Source organism: Oncorhynchus keta, chromosome 32 (assembly GCF_023373465.1).
Source record: "Oncorhynchus keta strain PuntledgeMale-10-30-2019 chromosome 32, Oket_V2, whole genome shotgun sequence".
NCBI lineage: Eukaryota > Metazoa > Chordata > Actinopteri > Salmoniformes > Salmonidae > Oncorhynchus > Oncorhynchus keta.
The window spans coordinates 2,378,048-2,402,860 of NC_068452.1; the positions used below are offsets into that span (position 1 = coordinate 2,378,048).

At 47.4% G+C, this 24,813-nt stretch overlaps 1 protein-coding gene across 1 annotated transcript; it reads left to right on the forward strand.

The window, feature by feature from the left end:
* Positions 1–416: 416 nt before the first annotated feature.
* On the forward strand, positions 417–24,444 carry LOC118389409 (ubinuclein-2-like). The gene is made up of 16 exons (XM_052490155.1): positions 417–1,143; positions 1,969–2,118; positions 2,338–2,448; positions 2,790–2,924; positions 3,201–3,304; positions 4,014–4,551; positions 5,036–5,106; positions 5,403–5,639; positions 7,905–8,018; positions 8,212–8,409; positions 10,158–10,200; positions 15,474–15,798; positions 15,887–16,941; positions 17,153–17,339; positions 22,044–22,112; positions 22,425–24,444. Exons 1-16 carry the CDS (start codon positions 841–843, stop codon positions 22,469–22,471), a joined length of 3,687 nt encoding a protein of 1,228 aa, XP_052346115.1. The 5' UTR covers positions 417–840; the 3' UTR covers positions 22,472–24,444.
* Positions 24,445–24,813: the final 369 nt, after the last annotated feature.

Here is a 24,813-nt window from a genome sequence, read left to right on the forward strand (position 1 = left end):
TTAAATAGTAAATGTACTGTCTTTTGAAGTCCAAAATGCCCTATTGCTAATCAGCTTCGTCCTCATCTAAATTAAAGGAAGCATTGTCTACAAAATAACTGAACACAAAACCCATCAATTTCAACAGGTGTCCACCAATGTTTGCTTGTGTTGCGTCATAGGTAACTCACAGAGCCACCCAACTGGCTTGTTTGGTTCCTTTTGGGATTTACTGTGAGTGTAGCTAGGTCATTGTGGAAAAACGCACAATTCAGCATTTCAGGACTGAATGGATGACATAAGAATGGCATCAAAACAGATGCCATCCATTTTCTATATTAGTGAGCAAAATGCATAAATTATTCTGGAGACATGATCTGATAAAATGTCCTTTCACAAAAGACATCTCCGTTAAGGTCATAATACTAGTGCCATCTTCAGATGTTCTTATTATCGCCTGTTGTGATAGGGGTGGGATTAAAATGGGGGCGAATGCGGTGATTGGCCATGATAACCGCCCTCGCTCACGCTCCTTCCGTTTTGTCTGTGCGCGCAGGCCCAGTGACCTCTCTCTGATATTTTATTTACTCCTGAAATCCAAGATGGCCACCTTGAATATCTCGATCCCATAGCAATTGAGGATGCAAGTAGCTACCGAAAAAACAACTTTTCCCCGACCATCTCATCCCCTGAAATTCAATTCGAATTTTGCGGATGACCCCCTTACATCTTATTAGCCACTAAATAGCCATTGCATTTTCGCGCAAACCCCTTCAATTTGCCAATTTGAAGTAGTTTCACGAAGTAGCTCGCGCTGTCGCTGTCTGTCCGAAGCGAGGTTCAGACAGGCAGCACATCCAAATGGCCGAACCGAGAAAAGTACAATTTGTCACCCTCTCGGCCTTCGCTGCTGGATCAGCCACGGAGACTAGGAAACGCCGGTTGGAGGATGACGAGGCCGACATCGACTTGGATGCGGAATGTGAGGGCGACACGAAAGCGTCCGGGGCAGATGGTGGCGGTGGGCTTTTCGGCAAAACTAGTAGTGACAAGGACAACGCTGAAGGAAAACGGATTACCGTGCGGTTGAACCTATCTCTGTCTGAGCCCAGCGATCAATCGTCGGCCGAGTTTAACTACAGCGAACTCATCCAAAACATCCAGGTATGACTCCTGTTTGGCCAAGAAAGACATGGATCAACACCAGTTGATTTTATTAACTTGGTTAGTGGGGACTTGTTATAAGATAGGATATGAAAGTGGGTGTATCTTGTCTTTCCACGGAATAGCGTGGTCGGTGGGAGGAAATTACTAGTCACGGACTTCACACAAAAGACCCTAACTCAGCCATTCATGAAGCCATTCACTCAAATCACTTGGTACTCAACTCGAACGGCACGTCAAGATTACAGTTGTAGGCACGCCTAATGCACATGCAGTGATAAAGGTTGTCTGGCGTTACCTGTTTCCTGTTCTTGTTAACTTGCCAACTCTCTTGTTAGTTTACACCAGTCATACAGCCATTAATATGGCACGTAGAATAAGTGCCCCAGTACAGTTGAGTTTAGCCTCCTATGGGTGACATATTGAAGATCAGTCAGTGCTGAATATATGGAGTAGGTTTGAAAGTACAAGGATGTAGCCTAAATGGAGTTGTGAAAATATCGGTGTATTGTGTTACCAAGACACTCGGTGGTGTGTACAGACATCATTGCATGGTACAGTAGTTTACGCTTTTATGTTACATATTTGCATAGCGATTATGCTGAATATATAATACATTGTTCTCAAACTTGTACAAGTGATACTACTTTATAAACCAGCTGTAAATATAAATGCGTCCTCACCAATGCTATTTGGGCTATATGATTGCATGACAATATGCTTTACATCCGGTACAATAACAACACAATATTATTTGGTCGTTGTTTGTTTATTGTGGGTAAGTCCATTTATTTTACAGTACACTTTTCTTCACCCCCCTTCTAGGCAAAAAAGATCACTCCTTCTCCAGCCCCGACTCAGACTCCAACTCCTTTTATCCTGCCTCCTGCCCTTGACCCTAGCGACCCTTTCAACAATGACGAGAGAGAACGACTGCAGGTGGAGGCCCTGGCCAAGAAGTTTGAGAACAAATATGTATGTTATTTTTTGGAGCCGTGGTAAAACCTTGTGCTCTAATAACTCCACTTATAAGATACACGTTTTAAGATTAGTTTGACTTGTTTTTATCTGGTTAATAGTTAGTTGTACCAAGTTTTAAGCCTGTTATATCTGGTTATAAGCCATGTTTTTCTCGTTTATGACTACTGGTTATACAGTATGTAGATGTGAAAGTATGTATCGCCTGTGACACAGGGCAATGAGAATGCACCAGGAAAGAGGAAGAGGAAGGATAGGATGCAGGATCTGATTGACATCGGCTTCGGCTACGACGAGACCGACCCTTTCATTGACAACTCAGAGGCTGTAAGTATCCCTTTATTTTTACCTTCTATACCCCTTCATGTGGAGAATGCATGTTAGGCTGTATTATAGGTGGAGAAAACAGGAATCTGCTCGATTCTGGCAAACTCCTCTCTGGAGTTTTGCTTCCTGTTTGGAGCGTGCTTAAGACTGTCAATCAACCACAGCACCAATTTGCACAAGCAATCAACCTCACCCCATAAATACTAACCTACATCCACCACAGTGACATGTTTTTTTTGTTTTTTTTGTCAGAGACTCATTGAAGTTACTCTGTGTTCTGCGTCTATGCTCTCTCCTGTGTGCTATGAATGTAACGGCTGCCATTTTGTTTTGTGTGACAGTATGACGAGCTGGTCCCGGCCTCCCTGACGACCAAGCTGGGAGGGTTCTACATCAACACGGGCACGCTGCAGTTCAGAGCTGCTTCCGAGTCCGAGGGAGAGGATGGGGGCAAGGATGTCAAACCCAGAGTAAGGGTGGGATACTGCCATGATGTATTGTATACAGTGAAATTACACTATATTAGTCAGCTGGGGTCAATTCCATTTCAGTGATATCAATTCAGGAAGTAAACAGAAATTCTAATTCATTCAAAATCATTGAGAAAATCCATGAATTTTTGTTTACTTACTGAATTGATGAGAATAATTGACCCCATCCCTGATAGGAGTATGACAAACCTGCTTTATTTGTGTTTATCCAACTGGTTTTGGTTTTTCATGAGTTGTGTCTGTGCCTTCTGGTGGTAGCAGGAGCTGAAGGATGGCGAGGAGCAAGTGATCAAGAGACGAAGGAGGAAAGAAGGAAACAATTTGGAGGAGAAGAAACCCCGGAAGAACAGAGTGCCCAAACCAGGGTGAGATGATAGGATAATGGGATGGATAAATCGCTGCTTCTTGTGCCTGTCAGACATGTCTGTACCTTCACAGATTACAATTTCAGATAGAATGGTTGTTGAATAATTCGGATGATTTTGTTCTTGCTGTAAGAGCAAATCATCTAAGGGGACATTGTGGTTCTATGCATATTTCTCAAATAGAACTGAGCACATTGCAAGAACCATTCCTCAAAATGTCTTGTAATGGTTTTTGATTCAGTTTTTATACCTCCCCGCGTCAAACCCTACCGAATGTGTACTGAAATTGAAATGTGTGCACTTCAGCATAGAATACAATAGACAAATTCAACAATATTTTTGTTCATTCCTACCCATGTACAGATATGTCTGGCTATGACATGATACAATGTGATGCTCTCCCTGAATGGCTCGTGGGCTTGTGTGACAGGCCAAGTGTCCTTAACAAAGGCTCCATTAGCTACGCTCTGATAGGCTGATCACTCCGCTGCCATAAATACACCTATTCCCAGAAATAGACCAGCAGATATTACGAGACTGTTTTTTCCCTTGTATCATATTGACAAGACATTGCCTTGCTTATAGGTTTCTTGTCTTTGAGATTACACATCAGAAAGTCCCTCAATATTTTCTCTCTCCTTTCTTTTTCTTCCTTTTCTCTTCGCTCTCTTTCCCCTCTTCACCCCTCTCTCTTGTCTTTCTGACCCAGAGTGTCGTCTCTGATGAACATCCACCGGCCAGAGAAGAAGAAGAGGAAGAAGCTGATGAAGGACTCGTTGTGCTTGGCAGCCATGTTGCGCCGCTTCACCCGGGAGAAGCAGGAGATGAGGAAGATGAACCCCACCGTGCCGCATCCCGGCATGGGTAGCTCCGTGACCAACGCCCCGCGAGCCAACCACCTGCTGGCTAACTCCCACCTGCACGCTAACGCGGCTAACAACGACGTCTCGTTGGCCGAGCTCACGGCGGACCCCGCCATGATGTCACTGCTGGGCTCGGCAAATGAGAAGGAGCTTCAGGATCTTTTGGGTGACCTGGACTTCAGCCTTCTGGACAGCTCGACTAATCCGCACGTGGCCACGCCCGGGAGAGAGAATGGTCTGATGGGAATTGGAGTTTCAGGGCCGAAGCCTAGTGGGGGCGGGTTAGGGAGGGGGCTGGGGGTTTCAGGGGGTCTCCTACACCCACCTCTGCTCCCTGACGGCCTGCCTGCTCCCCTCATAAAGCGCATCGAGGACCTACGGGCGGTAGGTCTCACTGATGAGTCTTACTGATGAGGCTTTTTTTATTTTTTATTTTTTGGTTATTTAATGTTTATGTGATCATCCCTCGATTTAATTGTTGAGTAACTTCCTGGAAGTTTGTACAGTTGAAATGTGTGGCAGCCATTTTCTTAAACCATGACGATATCACTTAAAATAGTGTTTCAGTTCTTGGACGATTTGTAATGCATTTCTTGACAGGCTGATAAAAATGCAGAGAGGTTAGAGAGGAGCAGAGCAGAAAGGAAGAGCGGATGAGAGCAAAACACATGAAGGAAAGGTAGACTAGCAACAGACAACTGGTGGCCAAAAGGGAGAGAGAAGAAAGAGAGAGTGACAAATCAAGGATGAGCAAAAACTGGCAAGATGACGATGCAGCCATTTTGAAAACTGACATGGAAGGCTTATTTTTGCTTTTGTGCATCTTTCCATGGAAGACAGTATGCTCACCAACCGCCTTTCTTCACAGGCCTCTCGTCAGTTTGATCAAGAGGGAAGGAAGAAATTCTTCACCCTGGATATGAATAACATCCTACTGGAGTGAGTTTGTCATTCTTTTGACACGTTGTACATCTCTCTCCATCTCCACCCTGAATGTGTCATACTGCTGATATTGGAGTCGATTGTTCACCTCTTTCCCTGTCTTTTTCACCTCCACTCTGTTCCACATTCCTCCCAACATCCTTCTCTCTCGCTCAAATCGTTTTATTCTTTGTCGTGTCTCCTTTATCCCTTTTCTTTGCTTACCATCTTTCTCTCTCCATCCCCCCTTTCTCTCACTCCTGTTACTTCCCTCTGTCGCTCCTCTCCCTTCCCTCCACTCTCTCCTCCCCCAGTATTGAGCTGCAGGTGCAGGAGCAGCCGATGGGGCTCCGTGGGGAGGTGTATTCTCACCTGGAGGCCTTTGTGCCCTGCAATAAGGAGGCCCTGCTCAAACGCCTCAAGAAGCTTAGCCTCAACATCCAGGACGACCGTCTGCGTACGCCCCTGTTGAAGCTGAAGCTGGCTGTGTGCAGTGTGATGCCCGAGCAGATCCAACGATACAACTTGGACTGCATGGTCAAGGCTGCCAAGTAAGAAGACTACAATACTCCATAGTGTACTGCAGCCAAACTCAACAGGCGGACCGCGGTCCGGATGTGGACCCAGAAGGGGGTCAATACGGACCGCGGCTCCCGACTTTACATTTGGTATTGCATTGGGCAGTTTGTCATCCCCTGACAGAGAGCCATTTTGATTTAGTACCTGTCAGAAATGTCCAGTTGATCAAATAGCCCATGTTAGGTATATGGGTACGCCCAGGGGCCTCGACCCCCAGCGGGCCCCCATTTGATTTTGTTGAGTCATTCACTCAGGTATCATATGGTAAAATGTGTAGAAGTGCAGGAAATTAGCTTTAAAACGGCAAAAGAAATCTCCAACAAGAAGCATGTGAACAATTTGAACAGTTTGTAGTTGTTGGAAGGGGGTTTGTTACTACACCAATAAATGACTAAATTCATCCTGACTTTTGCCACCTACAGTGGGGCAAAAAGGTATTTAGTCAGCCACCAATTGTGCAAGTTCTACCACTTAAAAAGATGAGAGGCCTGTAATTTTCATCATAGGTACACTTCAACTATGACATACAAAATGAGGAAAAAAATCCAGAAAATCACATTGTAGGATTTTTAATGAATTTATTTGCAAATTATGGTGGAAAATAAGTATTTGGTCACCTACAAACAAGCAAGATTTCTGGCTCTCACAGACCTGTAACTTCTTCTTTAAGAGGCTCCTCTGTCCTCCACTCGTTACCTGTATTAATGGCACCTCTTTGAACTTGTTATCAGTATAAAAGATACCTGTCCACAACCTCAAACAGTCACACTCCAAACTCCACTATGGCCAAGACCAAAGAGCTGTCAAAGGACACCAGAAACAAAATTGTAGACCTGCACCAGGCTGGGAAGACTGAATCTGCAATATGTAAGCAGCTTGTTTTGAAGAAATCAACTGTGGGAGCAATTATTAGGAAATGGAAGACATACAAGACCACTGATAATCTCCCTTGATCTGGGGCTCCACGCAAGTTCTCACCCCGTGGGGTCAAAATGATCACAAGAACGGTGGGCAAAAATCCCAGAACCACACGGGGGGACCTAGTGAATGACCCGCAGAGAGCTGGGACCAAAGTAACAAAACCTACCATCAGTAACACACTACGCCGCCAGGGACTCAAATCCTGCAGTGCCAGACGTGTCCCCCTGCTTAAGCCAGTATATGTCCAGGCCCGTCTGAAGTTTGCTAGAGAGCATTTGGATGATCCAGAAGAAGATTGGGAGAATGTCATATGGTCAGATGAAACCAAAATAGAACTTTTTGGTAAAAACTCAACTCGTCGTGTTTGGAGGACAAAGAATGCTGAGTTGCATCCAAAGAACACCATACCTACTGTGAAGCATGGGGGTGGAAACATCATGCTTTGGAGCTGTTTTTCTGCAAAGGGACCAGGACGACTGATCCGTGTAAAGGAAAGAATGAATGGGGCCATGTACCGTGAGATTTTGAGTGAAAACCTCCTTCCATCAGCAAGGGCATTGAAGATGAAACGTGGCTGGGTCTTTCAGCATGACAATTATCCCAAACACACCGCCCGGTCAACGAAGGAGTGGCTTCGTAAGAAGCATTTCAAGGTCCTGGAGTGGCCTAGCCAGTCTCCAGATCTCAACCCCATAGAACATCTTTGGAGGGAGTTGAAAGTCTGTGTGGCCCAGCAACAGCCCCAAAACATCACTGCTCTAGAGTAGATCTGCTTGGAAGAATGGGCCAGAATACCAGCAACAGTGTGTGAAAACCTTGTGAAGACTTACAGAAAACGTTTGGCCTCTGTCATTGCCAACAAAGGGTATATAACAAAGTATTGAGATACACTTTTGTTATTGACCAAATACTTATTTTCCACCATAATTTGCAAATAAATTCATTACAAATCCTACAATGTGATTTTCAGGATTTTTTTCTAAATTTGTCTGTCATAGTTGAAGTGTACCTATGATGAAAATTACAGGCCTCTCTCATCTTTTTAAGTGGGAGAACTTGCACGATTGGTGGCTGATGTAATACTTTTTTGCCCCACTGTAGGTAATTTGTATGACCGGACCTTCTTAAATAGTTGAGTACCCCTGGTATACTGTAATGCCATATCGCTAATCCATAATGGTTGTTAGGTTATTTTTAGTGCTGTACTCTGCCTGTGTTCATTTATGCTTTCATTTATATGCGTCTCTGCCTCTGCGGGAATATATTGAGGTTGGTAGAATATGTTGGTTCTGAGGTGTGTGTGTGTTGGACCCTAGCAGGCAGCAACCCGGAGAGGGAGAGAAGAATGGATCAGAGGAAGAGGACGAGGGGAAGCCGGGGAAGAGGATGATGGGCCCACGGAAGAAGTTTGTCTGGGACGACAAGCTCAGGTAATGGCCCATCCACTGCCCTCAATCAAATCTTATTTATTTGTCAGTTGTCACAAAGTGCTTTTACAGTAATCCGGCCTAGACACTAAAGTGAAATTCTCGAGCAAAGTCATAGAGAAAATGGCTGATTTGAAAATATAAAAGATTAGTAAGCTTTCTTTGTGTGTGTGTGTGTGTCTGTGTTGGTGTGTAGGTCGCTGCTGTGTAACCTGGTCCGTGTGAAGTTGAGCTGCTATGAACTGGAGTCATCTCAGTGCTCTCTCTCCGTGGAGGATTACCTCAAGGCCTTCATGGAGAACGAGGTCAAACCACTGTGGCCGAAGGGCTGGATGCAGGCCAGGATGCTGTTCAAGGAGAGCCGTGTTGTACACAGTCACCTCACTGTCAACATGTAAGTTATCTCCACTGTAGTTGGACCTTATAAATAAGTTGACGTTATAATGGTAATTATACCTTTTTATTGTATATATGCCTGATTGACAGATCAAGTTAAATATTATTGGTCGCATACACATATTAACATCTGCGGGCGGAGCGAAATGCTCGTGTTCCCAGCTCCAACAGTGCAGTAATATCTAACGGTGCACAACAATACACACTAATCTAAAAAGTAAAATAATGGGATTTAGAAATATTAGGACGAGTAATGTCGGAGTCCGTAGTATAAATATACAGTGCCTTCGGAAAGTATTCAGACCCCTTGACTTTTGTTACGTTCCAGCCTTATTCTAAAATTGATGAAATACATGTTTTTCCTCATCAATCTACACACATTACCCCATAATGACAAAGCCTAAACAGGTTTTTAGAAATTTTAGCAAATTTATTAAAAATAGCAGAAATACCTTATTTACATAAGTATTCAGACCCTTTGCTATGAGACTTGAAATTGAGCTCAGGTGCATCCTGTTTCCATTGATTATCTTTGATCTTTCTACAACTTGGTTGGAGTCCACCTGTGGTAAATTCTATTAATTAGACATGATTTGGAAAGGCAAAGTTGACACTTCATGTCAGAGCAAAAACCAAGCGTTGAGGTCTAAGGAATTGTCCGTAGAGCTCCGAGACAGGATTTTGTCGAGGCGCAGATCTGGAGAAGGGTACCAAAAAATGTCTGCAGCATTGAAGGTCCCCAAGAACACGGTGGCCTCCATCATTCTTCAATGGAAGAAGTTTGGAACCACCAAGTTTCTTCCTAGGGCTGGCCGCCCGGCCAAACTGAGCAGTCAGGGGGAAAGGACCTTGGTCGGGGAGGTGTTCCTTCCTCTATGGAGATGGCAGAACCTTCTGGAAGGACAACCATCTCTGCAGCACTCCAACAATCAGGCCTTTATGGTAGAGTGGCCAGACGGAAGCCACGCCTCAGTAAAAGTCACATGACCACCCGCTTGGAGCTTGCCAGAAGGCACCTAAAGACTCTCAGACCATGAGAAACACGATTCTCTGGTCTGATGAAAGAAGTATTGAATTCTTTGGCCTGAATGCCAAGTATCACGTCTGGGGGAAACCTGGCACCTTCCCTACGGTGAAGCCTGGTGGTGGCAGCATCATGCTGTGGGAATATTTTTAAGCGGCAGGAACTGGGAGACTAGTCAGGATCAAGGGAAAGATGAACGGAGCAAAGAGATCCTTGATGAAAACCTGCTCCAGAGCGCTGAGGACCTCAAACTGGGGCGAAGGTTCACCTTCGAAAAGGATGCGCAGAGAAGAATGGGAGCTCCCTAAATACAGGTGTGCCAAGCTTCTAGTGTTATACCCAAGAAGACACGAGGCTGTAATCGCTGCCAAAGGTGCTTCAACAAAGTACTGAGTAAAGGTTCTGAATACTTATGTAAACGTTATTTCCGTTTCCCTGTTTTTGCTTTGTGAAAATGGGGTAGATTGATGAGGGGAAAAAACAATATAGAAACACACACACACACACACACACACACACACACACACACACACACACACACACACACACACACACACACACACACACACACACACACACACACACACAGTATGTGATGGGATGTATAGACTATATGGATAGAAGATGTACAGAATATCTGAATAAACAGATGATTTATTGACAGATGGATTAGCATTCCTGTGCAGATGTTAACTTAACACACCATTGGTTTCTCTGTCCAGGGCCAAGAAAAGGATGGTCCCCACCCCCAGGGCTAAAGCAAAGGTCAGTGAAATCTCTTCACTCTCAACTAACCTTTTCTAGGTTCGATGGCTCTGAACGAACTTTATTTAACTCTTTGCAAACTGGAAACCATTTATCCGGAGGCTGCATTCATTGTAGCTGGGGATTTTAACAAAGCTAATCTGAAAACAAGACTCCCTAAATTTTATCAGCATATCGATTGCGCAACCAGGGGTGGTAAAACCTTGGATCATTGTTACTCTAACTTCACGACGCATATAAGGCCCTGCCCCGCCCCCTTTGGGAAAGCTGACCACGACTCCATTTTGCTGATCCCTGCCTACAGGCAGAAATTAAAACAAGAGGCTCCCACGCTGAGGTCTGTCCAACGCTGGTCAGACTGCTTCCATCACGTGGACTGGGACATGTTTCGTATTGCGTCAGATGGAAATATTGACGAATACGCTGATTCGGTGTGCGAGTTCATTAGAACGTGCGTCGAAGATGTCGTTCCCATAGCAACGATAAAAACATTCCCAAACCAGAAACCGTGGATTGATGGCAGCATTCGCGTGAAACTGAAAGCGAACCACTGCTTTTAATCAGGGCAAGGTGACTGGTAACATGTCCGAATATAAACAATGCAGCTATTCCCTCCGCAAGGCTATTAAACAAGCTAAGCGTCAGTACAGAGACAAAGTGGAATCTCAATTCAATGGCTCAGACACAAGAGGCATGTGGCAGGGTCTACAGTCAATCACGGACTACAAGAAGAAACCCAGCCCAGTCACGGACCAGGATGTCTTGCTCCCAGGCAGACTAAATAACTTTTTTGCCCGCTTTGAGGACAATACAGTGCCACTGACACGGCCTGCAACGAAAACATGCGGTCTCTCCTTCACTGCAGCCAAGGTGAGTAAGACATTTAAACGTGTTAACCCTCGCAAGGCTGCAGGCCCAGACGGCATCCCCAGCCGCGCCCTCAGAGCAGCTGGCCGGTGTGTTTACGGACATATTCAATCAATCCCTATACCAGTCTGCTGTTCCCACATGCTTCAAGAGGGACACCATTGTTCCTGTTCCCAAGAAAGCTAAGGTAACTGAGCTAAACGACTACCGCCCCGTAGCACTCACTTCCGTCATCATGAAGTGCTTTGAGAGACTAGTTAAGGACCATATCACCTCCACCCTACCTGACACCCTAGACCCACTCCAATTTGCTTACCGCCCAAATAGGTCCACAGACGATGCAATCTCAACCACACTGCACACTGCCCTAACCCACCTGGACAAGAGGAATACCTATGTGAGAATGCTGTTCATCGACTACAGGCTCGGCATTCAACACCATAGTACCCTCCAAGCTCGTCATCAAGCTCGAGACCCTGGGTCTCGACCCCGCCCTGTGCAACTGGGTACTGGACTTACATTTACATTACATTTAAGTCATTTAGCAGACGCTCTTATCCAGAGCGACTTACAAATTGGTGCATTCACCTTATGACATCCAGTGGAACAGCCACTTTACAATAGTGCATCTAAATCTTTTAAGGGGGGGGAGAAGGATTACTTTATCCTATCCTAGGTATTCCTTAAAGAGGTGGGGTTTCAGGTGTCTCCGGAAGGTGGTGATTGACTCCGCTGTCCTGGCGTCATGAGGGAGTGTGTTCCACCATTGGGGAGCCAGAGCAGCGAACAGTTTTGACTGGGCTGAGCGGGAACTGTACTTCCTCAGTGGTAGGGAGGCGAGCAGGCCAGAGGTGGATGAACGCAGTGCCCTTGTTTGGGTGTAGGGCCTGATCAGAGCCTGGAGGTACTGAGGTGCCGTTCCCCTCACAGCTCCGTAGGCAAGCACCATGGTCTTGTAGCGGATGCGAGCTTCAACTGGAAGCCAGTGGAGAGAGCGGAGGAGCGGGGTGACGTGAGAGAGAACTTGGGAAGGTTGAACACCAGACGGGCTGCGGCATTCTGGATGAGTTGTAGGGGTTTAATGGCACAGGCAGGGAGCCCAGCCAACAGCGAGTTGCAGTAATCCAGACGGGAGATGACAAGTGCCTGGATTAGGACCTGCGCCGCTTCCTGTGTGAGGCAGGGTCGTACTCTGCGGATGTTGTAGAGCATGAACCTACAGGAACGGGACACCGCCTTGATGTTAGTTGAGAACGACAGGGTGTTGTCCAGGATCACACCAAGGTTCTTAGCGCTCTGGGAGGAGGACACAATGGAGTTGTCAAACGTGATTCATGGAACGGGCAGTCCTTCCCCGGGAGGAAGAGCAGCTCCGTCTTGCCGAGGTTCAGCTTGAGGTGGTGATCCGTCATCCACACTGATATGTCTGCCAGACATGCAGAGATGCGATTCCCACCTGGTCATCAGAAGGGGGAAAGGAGAAGATTAATTGTGTGTCGTCTGCATAGCAATGATAGGAGAGACCATGTGAGGTTATGACAGAGCCAAGTGACTTGGTGTATAGCGAGAATAGGAGAGGGCCTAGAACAGAGCCCTGGGGGACACCAGTGGTGAGAGCGCGTGGTGAGGAGACAGATTCTCGCCACGCCACCTGGTAGGAGCGACCTGTCAGGTAGGACGCAATCCAAGCGTGGGCTCCGGAGATGCCCAACTGGGAGAGGGTGGAGAGGAGGATCTGATGGTTCACAGTATCGAAGGCAGCCGATAGGTCTAGAAGGATGAGAGCAGAGGAGAGAGAGTTAGCTTTAGCAGTACGGAGCGCCTCCGTGATACAGAGAAGAGCAGTCTCAGTTGAATGACTAGTCTTGAAACCTGACTGATTTGGATCAAGAAGGTAATTCTGAGAGAGATAGCGGGAGAGCTGGCCAAGGACGGCACGTTCAAGAGTTTTGGAGAGAAAAGAAAGAAGGGATACTGGTCTGTAGTTGTTGACATCGGAGGGATCGAGTGTAGGTTTTTTCAGAAGGGGTGCAACTCTCGCTCTCTTGAAGACGGAAGGGGCGTCCAGCGGTCAGGGATGAGTTGATGAGCGAGGTGAGGTAGGAAGGTCTCCGGAAATGGTCTGGAGAAGAGAGGAGGGGATAGGGTCGACGGGCAGGTTGTTGGGCGGCCGGCCGTCCCAAGACGCGGATTTCATCTGGAGAGAGGGGAGAAAGAGGTCAGAGCACAGGGTAGGGCAGTGGAGCAGAACCAGCGGTGTCGTTTGACTTAGCAAACGAGGATCGGATGTCCCGACCTTCTTTTCAAATGGTTGCATCTGCAGAGAGGAGGAGGGGGAGGATTCAGGAGGGAGGAGAAGGTGGCAAAGAGCTTCCTAGGGTTAGAGGCAGATGCTTGGAATTTAGAGTGGTAGAAAGTGGCTTTAGCAGCAGAGACAGAGGAGGAAAATGTAGAGAGGAGGGAGCGAAAGGATGCCAGGTCCGCGGGGAGGCGGGATTTTCCTCCATTTCCGCTCGGCTGCCCGGAGCCCTGTTCTGTGAGCTCGCAATGAGTCGTCGAGCCACGGAGCGGGAGGGGAGGACCGAGCCGGCCTGGAAGATAGGGGACATAGAGAGTCAAAGGATGCAGAAAGGGAGGAGAGGAGGGTTGAGGAGGCAGAATCAGGAGATAGGTTGGAGAAGGTTTGAGCAGAGGGAAGAGATGATAGGATGGAAGAGGAGAGAGTAGCGGGGGAGAGAGAGCGAAGGTTGGGACGGCGCGATACCATCCCGAGTAGGGGCAGTGTGGGAAGTGTTGGATGAGAGCGAGAGGGAAAAGGATACAAGGTAGTGGTCGGAGACTTGGAGGGGAGTTGCAATGAGGTTAGTGGAAGAACAGCATCTAGTAAAGATGAGGTCGAGCGTATTGCCTGCCTTGTGAGTAGGGGGAAGGTGAGAGGGTGAGGTCAAAAGAGGAAAGGACTTCCTGACGGGCCGCCCCCAGGTGGTGAGGGTAGACAACAACATCTCCTCCCCGCTGATCCTCAACACGGGGGCCCCACAAGGGTGCGTTCTGAGCCCTCTCCTGTACTCCCTGTTCACCCACGACTGCGTGGCCACGCACGCCTCCAACTCAATCATCAAGTTTGCGGACGACACAACAGTGGTAGGCTTGATTACCAACAACGGCGAGACGGCCTACAGGGAGGAGGTGAGGGCCCTCGGAGTGTGGTGTCAGGAAAATAACCTCACACTCAACGTCAACAAAACTAAGGAGATGATTGTGGACTTCAGGAAACAGCAGAGGGAACACCCCCCTATCCACATCGATGGAACAGTAGTGGAGAGGTTAGCTAGTTTTAAGTTCCTCGACATACACATCACAGACAAACTGAATTGGTCCACTCACACTGACAGCGTCGTGAAGAAGGTGCAGCAGCGCCTATTCAACCTCAGGAGGCTGAAGAAATTCGGCTTGTCACCAAAAGCACTCACAAACTTCTACAGATGCACAATCGAGAGCATCCTGGCGGGCTGTATCACCGCCTGGTACGGCAACTGCTCCGCCCTCAACCGTAAGGCTCTCCAGAGGGTAGTGAGGACTGCACAACGCATCACCGGGGCAAACTACCTGCCCTCCAGGACACCTACACCACCCGTTGTTACAGGAAGGCCATAAAGATCATCAAGGACATCAACCACCCGAACCACTGCCTGTTCACCCCGCTATCATCCAGAAGGCGAGGTCAGTACAGGTGCATCAAAGCTGGGACCGAGAGACTGAAAAACAGCTTCTATCTCAAGGCCATCAGACTGTTAAACAGCCACCACTAACATTGAGTGGCTGCTGCCAACACACTGTCATTGACACTGACCCAACTCCAGCCATTTTAATAATGGGAAACGATGTAAATATATCACTAGCCACTTTAAACAATGCTACCTTATATAATGTTACTTACCCTACATTATTCATCTCATATGCATATGTATATACTGTACTCTACATCATCGACTGCATCCCTATGTAATACATGTATCACTAGCCACTTTAACTATGCCACTTTGTTTACTTTGTCTACACACTCATCTCATATGTATATACTGTACTCGATACCATCTACTGTATGCTGCTCTGTACCATCACTCATTCATATATCCTTATGTACATATTCCTTATCCCCTTACACTGTGTATAAGACAGTAGTTTTGGAATTGTTAGTTAGATTACTTGTTGGTTATCACTGCATTGTCGGAACTAGAAGCACAAGCATTTCGTTACACTCGCATTAACATCTGCTAACCATGTGTATGTGACAAATAAAATTTGATTTGACTTGATACAAGATGGTTATTTGGTATTACTTGCGGTGCCATGTGTTCTGATGCGGGGCTAATGCTAACCTTTGTCCTTTCCCTGTGTTCCAGGAGGGCCAATGGATCCAGCAGAGGCCTAATCTCCCCACCGCCACCACCCCTTCTCTCCCCCACGTCCCCTCCACCCCCTCCGTCATCCAGGCCCGAGGGACCTCCTCGTCCCCCTCGGAGCCCATCTGCCTGTCCGACTCGCTGGACGAGGATCTCCGTGCCCCCTCCCTGGATTCCGTCTCCCACGCCCTCGCCTTCCTCAGCCAAGCCGCCAAGGGCCTGGGTCCCCACGGCAGCGTCACTGACCTCACCCTCACCTCCCCCTCTCCCCCGCCTCTCCAGATCCCCAACTCCTCCCCCTCCATCACCCCTCACTACTCCCCTCGTCTTCCCTACTCACCTCACATTCTCTTTCCAAGATAAACGCCAACTCGTCGACGACGGTGACGATGCCATCGATGGCCAACATTAAGACCACACTATCTACCTCTCCCTCCACTTCTACGGCGTCGTCGGCTCGCATGCAGCTCGCGGGGCCACGTTGGTGTCTCGTGGCGCCGACGGAGTGTACGGCGTGATGAAAGGGGCAGGCTCTATGGGACAGACTCAGAGACACAATGTCAGCATGGCGACCTCCACTCACAGGCAAGGGGGCATGACCGGAGGGAGTAAGCTCCACCCACCGTCGTCCCCCTCCCCGCCCACCAAGCAGCGTCCCCCTCCCACAGCCTCTCCGCTCCTGCCCCCCCATCAGAAGGTCGCCCTGGGCATGGGGGTGGCAATACCAGGACTGGGGAAGAGCAGTGTCAAAGCCAACAGCAGTAGTAATGGGGGTGCCATGATGAGCAACATGCCCTCCTCCTCCCCTCAGTCCCGTGCCACCAACTCCCACTCACATCCCCAGCAGCTCAACTCCAAGAGCCCCCAGCAACCCTCCTACCTCACCTCCACTGTGGGCTCCTCACCCTCCCAGTCCCCGTCCCACCACCAGGGAAAATCCAAGCCCCACCACCAGTCCAACTTCATCACCCCCATGCAGGCAACCCTCACCAAGTCCTCCCACAGCAACAACTCCTCCCCAATCATCAAGCTCACCCCTCGCCCCCCCGCCCCCACCCCTCCTCCCATCTCCTCCCCTTCCTCCTCCTCTTCCAACCTTCTCTCTCACTCTCAAATGATCTCCAGCCCTCTCCAGTACCAGTCCCCCAAGACTGCCGGTTTCCGCCCCCCATTTAGTGTCCAAGGTGGGTGTCAGGTGAAGTCGGGCCAGGGCAGTTATAGCTTCGCGGGGAGCCAGAAGGGTCCGTCTGTCATTAGCAGTAGTAGCGTGAGCAGCGCTACCTCCAACAGCAGCCCCATGCGCATGTCGCCCGTCACCAGTCGCCCGGACAACAGCCCCTCCCCCTCCGGCACGGTCTCGACCAATCACGGACAGAGACAGAGGGCCGTGGGCGGATCCAAGGCTGTAGGCAGTCGGGTGCCCACGTCAGCCATGGCCACACCCTCCGTTACCTCACACCTGACGCAGGTGAGTCAGCCAATCACAGGCGACCAGAAAAAGTGTCAAGAACAGTGAAAAACAGGATCAAGCACCTTTTAGATACTGACTGCATTTGTCTCGCTAGAGTTTTGCATATGTTCTGCAAAGACTTGGCCAAGTTGGCCAAGGGAAGAGATTGTGTCAGGCACTTCACATGTCACCTGATCCCTTCTCTCTCTCTCTTTCTCTTCCCCCCCAGGTGTCAGCTGGCAGTCCCCTCCTGGGCGGGCCACTTAGCTTTGGGATGTTGGGGGGGCTGGTCCCCGTCTCGCTGCCCTTCCAGTTCCCCTCGCTGCTCAACTTCACTCCTCCTGGAGCCCCGGGGGTCAGCAGCCTGGGCACGGGCGCCAACTCAGGATACAGCCTCTCACAAAGCGACTTAATGGGTGAGTAATTGGCACCTGGTGCCCAACTGGCAGTCGCTCCACAAGACTGATCTTTCAAAGCACCGGGCATGCAAATGTATAGGATCAAAAATAAAGCATTTGTTCTCTCTGTTCTTTACGGTTCAGTAGAACTTTTAGGGCTCTTAATACCACAGAAAAAGTCTGTACTGTACAACATGATGTGGTAAAGTCTTAAAATAATTTACTACTTCATTAGTATGACATTTTATTGGATGAATTTGATCAAATGACAAAGAAAATCAGTGATTATTAAGATGGCAAAATATATGGAGCCGCAGTTAGATTTGTTTGTGGTCCCTTGAGATTCATCTAGTCTTAGTTTGTGTTATTCATGGTCAGTGTGTGTGTGTGCAGTGTGTGTGTGTGTGCGTGCTGTGGATCCATACTGAAGTATAACCAGCTCTAATGTGCCTCTGCTCCAGGTTTCTTACTGTAAGTCTTGCCCTGCCTGTCTGTCTCATCCAATCCCTCACTCCTTCTCCCCCTCCGTCCATCATCCTTCCATCCATCATCCATCCATCCTCTCCTTCCTTCACTCCTGTGTTCTTTAATCCCCCTTTTATCTGCCTTCACTTTCTGATTTTTTTTATTTTTATTTTTTTATTTCACCTTTATTTAACCAGGTAGGCTAGTTGAGAACAAGTTCTCATTTGCAACTGCGACCTGGCCAAGATAAAGCATAGCAGTGTGAACAGACAACACAGAGTTACACATGGAGTAAACAATTAGCAAGTCAATAACACAGTAGAAAAAAATGGGCAGTCTATATACAATGTGTGCAAAAGGCATGAGGAGGTAGGCGAATAATACAATTTTGCAGATTAACACTGGAGTGATAAATGATCAGATGGGCATGTACAGGTAGAGATATTGGTGTGCAAAAGAGCAGAAAAGTAAATAAATAAAAACAGTATAAAAACAGTATGGGAATGAGGTAGGTGAAAAAGGGTGAGCTATTTACCAATAGACTATGTACAGCTGCAGCGATCGGTTAGATGCTCGGATAGCTGATGTTTGAAGTTGGTGAGGGAGATAAAAGTCTCCAACTTCAGCGATTTTTGCAATTCGTTCCAGTCACAGGCAGCAGAGTACTGGAACGAAAGGCGGCCAAATGAGGTGTTGGCTTTAGGGATGATCAGTGAGATACACCTGCTGGAGCGCGTGCTACGGATGGGTGTTGCCATCGTGACCAGTGAACTGAGATAAGGCGGAGCTTTACCTAGCATGGACTTGTAGATGACCTGGAGCCAGTGGGTCTGGCGACGAATATGTAGTGAGGGCCAGCCGACTAGAGCATACAAGTCGCAGTGGTGGGTGGTATAAGGTGCTTTAGTGACAAAACGGATGGCACTGTGATAGACTGCATCCAGTTTGCTGAGTAGAGTGTTGGAAGCCATTTTGTAGATGACATCGCCGAAGTCGAGGATCGGTAGGATAGTCAGTTTTACTAGGGTAAGCTTGGCAGCGTGGGTGAAGGAGGCTTTGTTGCGGAATAGAAAGCCGACTCTGGATTTGATTTTGATTGGAGATGTTTGATGTGAGTCTGGAAGGAGAGTTTGCAGTCTAGCCAGACACCTAGGTACTTATAGATGTCCACATATTCAAGGTTGGAACCATCCAGGGTGGTGATGCTAGTCGGGCATGCGGGTGCAGGCAGCGATCGGTTGAAAAGCATGCATTTGGTTTTACTCGCGTTTAAGAGCAGTTGGAGGCCACGGAAGGAGTGCTGTATGGCATTGAAGCTCGTTTGGAGGTTGGATAGCACAGTGTCCAATGACGGGCCGAAAGTATATAGAATGGTGTCGTCTGCGTAGAGGTGGATCAGGGAATCGCCCGCAGCAAGAGCAACATCATTGATATATACAGAGAAAAGAGTCGGCCCGAGAATTGAACCCTGTGGCACCCCATAGAGACTGCCAGAGGACCGGACAGCATGCCCTCCGATTTGACACACTGAACTCTGTCTGCAAAGTAATTGGTGAACCAGGCAAGGCAGTCATCCGAAAACCGAGGCTGTTGAGTCTGCCGATAAGAATTTGGTGATTGACAGAGTCGAAAGCCTTGGCGAGGTCGATGAAGACGGCTGCACAGTACTGTCTTTTATCGATGGCGGTTATGATATCATTTAGTACCTTGAGTGTGGCTGAGGTGCACCCGTGACCGGCTCGGAAACCAGATTGCACAGCGGAGAAGGTACGGTGGGATTCGAGATGGTCAGTGACCTGTTTGTTGACTTGGCTTTCGAAGACCTTAGATAGGCAGGGCAGGATGGATATAGGTCTATAGCAGTTTGGGTCCAGGGTGTCTCCCCCTTTGAAGAGGGGGATGACTGCGGCAGCTTTCAATCCTTGGGGATCTCAGACGATATGAAAGAGAGGTTGAACAGGCTGGTAATAGGGGTTGCGACAATGGCGGCAGATAGTTTCAGAAATAGCGGGTCCAGATTATCAAGCCCAGCTGATTTGTACGGGTCCAGGTTTTGCAGCTCTTTCAGAACATCTGCTATCTGGATTTGGGTAAAGGAGAACCTGGAGAGGCTTGGGTGAGGAACTACGGGGGGGCGGAGCTGTTGGCCGAGGTTGGAGTAGCCAGGCAGAAGGCATGGCCAGCCGTTGAGAAGTGCTTATTGAAGTTTTCGATAATCATGGATTTATCGGTGGAGACCGTGTTTCCTAGCCTCAGTGCAGTGGGCAGCTGGGAGGAGGTACTCTTGTTCTCCATGGACTTCACAGTGTCCCAGAACTTTTGGAGTTGGAGCTACAGGATGCAAACTTCTGCCTGAAGAAGCTGGCCTTAGCTTTCCTGACTGACTGCGTGTATTGGTTCCTGACTTCCCTGAACAGTTGCATATCACGGGGCTATTCGATGCTATTGCAGTCCGCCACAGGATGTTTTTGTGCTGGTCGAGGGCAGTCAGGTCTGGAGTGAACCAAGGGCTGTATCTGTTCTTGGTTCTGCATTTTTTGAACGGAGCATGCTTATCTAAAATGGTGAGGAAGTTACTTTTAAAGAATGACCAGGCATCCTCAACTGACGGGATGAGGTCAATGTCCTTCCAGGATACACGGGCCAGGTCGATTAGAAAGGCCTGCTCACAGAAGTGTTTTAGGGAGCGTTTGACAGTGATGAGGGGTGGTCGTTTGACTGCGGCTCCGTGGCGGATACAGGCGATGAGGCAGTGATCGCTGAGATCCTGGTTGAAGACAGCGGAGGTATATTTGGAGGGCCAGTTGGTCAGGATGACGTCTATGAGGGTGCCCTTGTTTACAGAGTTAGGGTTGTACCTGGTGGGTTCCTTGATGATTTGAGTGAGATTGAGGGCATCTAGCTTAGATTGTAGGACTGCCGGGGTGTTAAGCATATCCCAGTTTAGGTCACCTAACAGAACAAACTCTGAAGCTAGATGGGGGCGATCAATTCACAAATGGTGTCCAGGGCGCAGCTGGGAGCTGACGGGGGTCGGTAGCAGGCGGCAACAGTGATAGACTTGTTTCTGGAGAGAGTAATTTTCAAAATTAGTAGTTCAAACTGTTTGGGTATGGACCTGGAAAGTATGACATTACTTTGCAGGCTATCTCTGCAGTAGACTGCGACTCCGCCCCCTTTGGCAGTTCTATCTTGACGGAAGATGTTATAGTTGGGTATGGAAATCTCTGAATTTTTGGTGGCCTTCCTGAGCCAGGATTCAGACACGGCAAGGACATCAGGGTTAGCAGAGTGTGCTAAAGCAGTGAGTAAAACACACTTAGGGAGGAGGCTTCTGATGTTGACATGCATAAAACCAAGACTTTTCGATCACAGAAGTCAACAAATGAGGGTACCTGGGGGCATGCAGGGCCTGGGTTTACCTCCACATCACCCGCGGAACAGAGAAGGAGTAGTATGAGGGTGCGGCTAAAGGCTATCAAAACTGGTCGCCTAGAGCGTTGGGGGCAGAGGATAAGAGGAGCAGGTTTCTGGGCATGGTAGAATATATTCAGGGCATAATGCGCAGACAGGGGTATGGTGGGGTGCGGGTACAGCGGAGGTAAGCCCAGGCACTGGGTGATGATGAGAGAGGTTGTATCTCTGGACATGCTGGTTGTAATGGGTGAGGTCACCGCATGTGTGGGGGTGGGACAAAGGAGGTAACAGGGGTATGCAGAGTGGATCTAGGGGCTCCATTGTGAACTAAAACAATGATAACTAACCTGAACAACAGTATACAAGGCATATTGACATTTGGGAGAGACATACAGCGAGGCATACAGTAATCACAGGTGTTGAATTGGGAAAGCTAGCTAAAAACAGTAGGCGAGGCTAATCAGCTAGCACAACAAACAGCAGGTAAAATGGCGTTGACTAGGCAACTGGGCCGACAGATAAACAAACAAGCAGAATGGGGTACCGTGATTAATGGACAGTCCAGCGTGCGTCAGCTATGTAGCCAAGAAATCAGTGTCCAGGGGCAGCGGTGGATGGGCAGGGAAGCTGGGCTGGCGAGTGTTATCCAGGTTTTTTTTTTTTTTTTTTTTTTAAACTAACAATGACTAAATGCTTTACTTAAATTCTACTTTTATCTTTTAATGTACCGTTTCTCACCTTTATTCTCCTCCTCCTTCCTCCTCTCCATTCTTCCGTTTTTTTAACCTCCTCGCTCTTTCTTCTTCTCGTCTCTCCATCCCTCCCTCCATCTCTCCTCAGATCTGTATAAGAGTCTCCAGTCAGGGTCACAGGCTGCTCTACCTCCTCACTTGCAGCTTGCTTTCTCAGGTAAACTTCACACCTCCTCCTCCCATACTTCTCTGCTCCTCCCTTACCTCCCTCCTCCTCTACCTCCCTCCCTCCTCTTCCCTTCCTCCACTTGTGTTGTCATTCCCTGCGTCATGTTGATATCGCTCACTCACTGTTTGGCTGTAAAGTCTTCTTTCCCAACCTGTCTGCCTGCTCCAGTGTTAGTGGTGATCTGCATGACTAGGTTAACACTAGAGGCACGTGTCTTGTCTGTCGATGAATAATACCCTCCCTGTGTGTTGGGTATGTTTCTGCATCTTCATGTATTATTATTTTACCCCCCTTCCTCAGATGCGAACCAAAGCCAGGGTGGCGACACGAAGAGGAAGTCCCACTGACCAATAGAGACGGAGGACAGAGCGTGACAGAGACATCCACTAGGATCACTTTGATTGGACAGATGGACACAATGATGTAATAATACAGGGGGGTGGAGCCTTCTTCCCTCAATATGGACCTGAAGAATCAATTCCCCCTCACCATGACGATTTCTGAATTTAATTTAACTGTATTTTTATTATTAATGGGTATAAAATGGACCTTGGGTGAATGATAATGAAACTTTTTTTCCTTACATTTTTTTTCGTGTCAACATGTTTACATGACCGACCTTTATCACTGTGGAATGAGGACAGGGTCGTATTCATTAGGCTCCAAACATATAGAAATTAATACAGAAACAAGGACGGACTGCCTGAACACTCGTTTTCGAAAAAGCGTTTTGCTGTGTTGTGTACCAACACATACTGCAACGAATGTGGATCCGGTCGTTCGGCGCGGTCTGTTTTACAGACCACCCTGCCAATGACGGTCTGATTGACATTTTCGCTCGATTCTACATGTAGAATCAGTTTGCAAATTACGGCTGGCACTCTGTTCAGAGGTGCTAAGTACTCTCGGCCTGCAAACGCTACCAGTGTGTCCGTTCCGTAATGAAAACCACCCAGGAGAGGGAATACGCTGTTAGCGAAGTCATTTCATTTGAATTTAAGTCTGTTTATATTTTTATTCTCATCTAAAGCAGATTTGAGTATATATAATTTTTTGGTCGTTGTCTTGACTGTCTGAGAAAGGTAGTTGTTAACTTGTCTCCGATGTGAGATGGTGTGTCCATTGAGTTGTATGTTTTAAAGTCTCCTCTGCTCCCCACAACTGACTGTTAAGGGTTAAGGTAGTATAGCTAATATAGATATTGATAAATTATTTGTAATTTACACAGGGATAAAAAAAAAAATATTTAGAGGTATGTGTGTGCCGGTGAGATTGAGTGTGTGTGTGTGTACACAACCTACATATATTATTATATATTGTATTTTCTTTCCAGGTCAGTCTGTGCTGTGTGTGTGTAAATTGCATACCCTCTTTTCTCTGTTGTGTGTGTTTGAGAGAGTGAGTATTCCCCTCTCTTGCTCAGTGTGTCTTTGGTGCTGTATAATCACACTGGACCTTTTCTGGAGAAAAACTTGAACTGTAAAAGCTAGACTCCTCTTGGAGGGTGAGAGAGGGGACAAAGATGCCAGATTGTAGCCTACTTGAACTTTTTTTTAAAATTGTAATTCATTTACTTTGTAAAAAAAAAAAAAAAAAACGCTTATCAACTCAAACACTCAATATGACAAAACGCCTTAGTTTGTAAGTTTCATTAAAGAACTATGCAGGACTATAAATGCTTCAATGCAAAAGTGCAAGTCGTCGCTTGGCTTTCAACCTCTTACTCAGCTGTCAATGCATTTCTGGGAGTTGTGAATGTTTGTGTGTATGTATGTCTAGGTCCTTTTCCCATCTAAAGAACTCTCCCTTCTCACCTACTGAATACCTCTCTAGAAACTGTTCTTCCTTACTCTCTTCCTATATCTGGGAAGATCTCAATAGCATACTCCTCACTTCCTCTCTCCTAGTCGTCTTCACAAAACCCATTGGGGGAGAAGGTCAGAGAGGAGGGACCTCTGGCTTTCTTGCCTCTGTCCATCTCTTATCATCCTTCATCCCTCCTTCCAATGTCAGTATGAATGTCGACCAACTGCACCAAGAATGGAGCCAAAGATGAGTTTCCTAACATATAGATGGGGTGCCTTGGTCAGTGTGTTTTCCTACCATTCTCTTTGAAATGTACCCATGAGTGTTTCTGTCTGTGGTCTGTCAGGATGTCATGGTGAAAAGTTGTTTTTTCTGTGACTGGAGCAGGTGGCATTTTAAAGCTTTTTTGGGGGGGTAAAGATTACATTTCATGGTAACTGGTTACTTAATTCGGTCTCTTTTGTAGATGATTTTTGTGTGTTGATTTATGGAATAAAATACAGTTGGTTTTCAATAGGTCCTGATTCATTTCTTTGTGGTCCCTGTCTTCCGTCCTCCATTGTGACCGATGTCTTTCAAAAGAACACTTCTAGTTCTGAAGGTAGGGCACAACTACACTCTCGAGACACCTGTTAAAGGAAGTTCTATTCAATCTGTATTGTAGGGCACAACTACACTCTCGAGACACCTGTTGAAGGAAGTTCTATTCAATCCGTATTGTAGGGCACAACTACACTCTCGAGACACCTGTTGAAGGAAGTTCTATTCAATCCGTATTGTAGGGCACAACTACACTCTCGAGACACCTGTTGAAGGAAGTTCTATTCAATCCGTATTGTAGGGCACAACTACACTCTCGAGACACCTGTTGAAGGAAGTTCTA

What these genes read in the sequence shown, in the direction of transcription:
- LOC118389409 (XM_052490155.1), top strand. Translation starts at nt 841, where the DNA reads ATGGCCGAACCGAGAAAAGTACAATTTGTCACCCTCTCGGCCTTCGCT. An exon ending in AGTCACCTCACTGTCAACAT is followed by an intron (nt 8,410 to 10,157) that starts GTAAGTTATCTC and finishes TTCTCTGTCCAG; the next exon opens with GGCCAAGAAAAGGATGGTCC. An exon ending in CTTGCAGCTTGCTTTCTCAG is followed by an intron (nt 22,113 to 22,424) that starts GTAAACTTCACA and finishes CCCCTTCCTCAG; the next exon opens with ATGCGAACCAAAGCCAGGGT.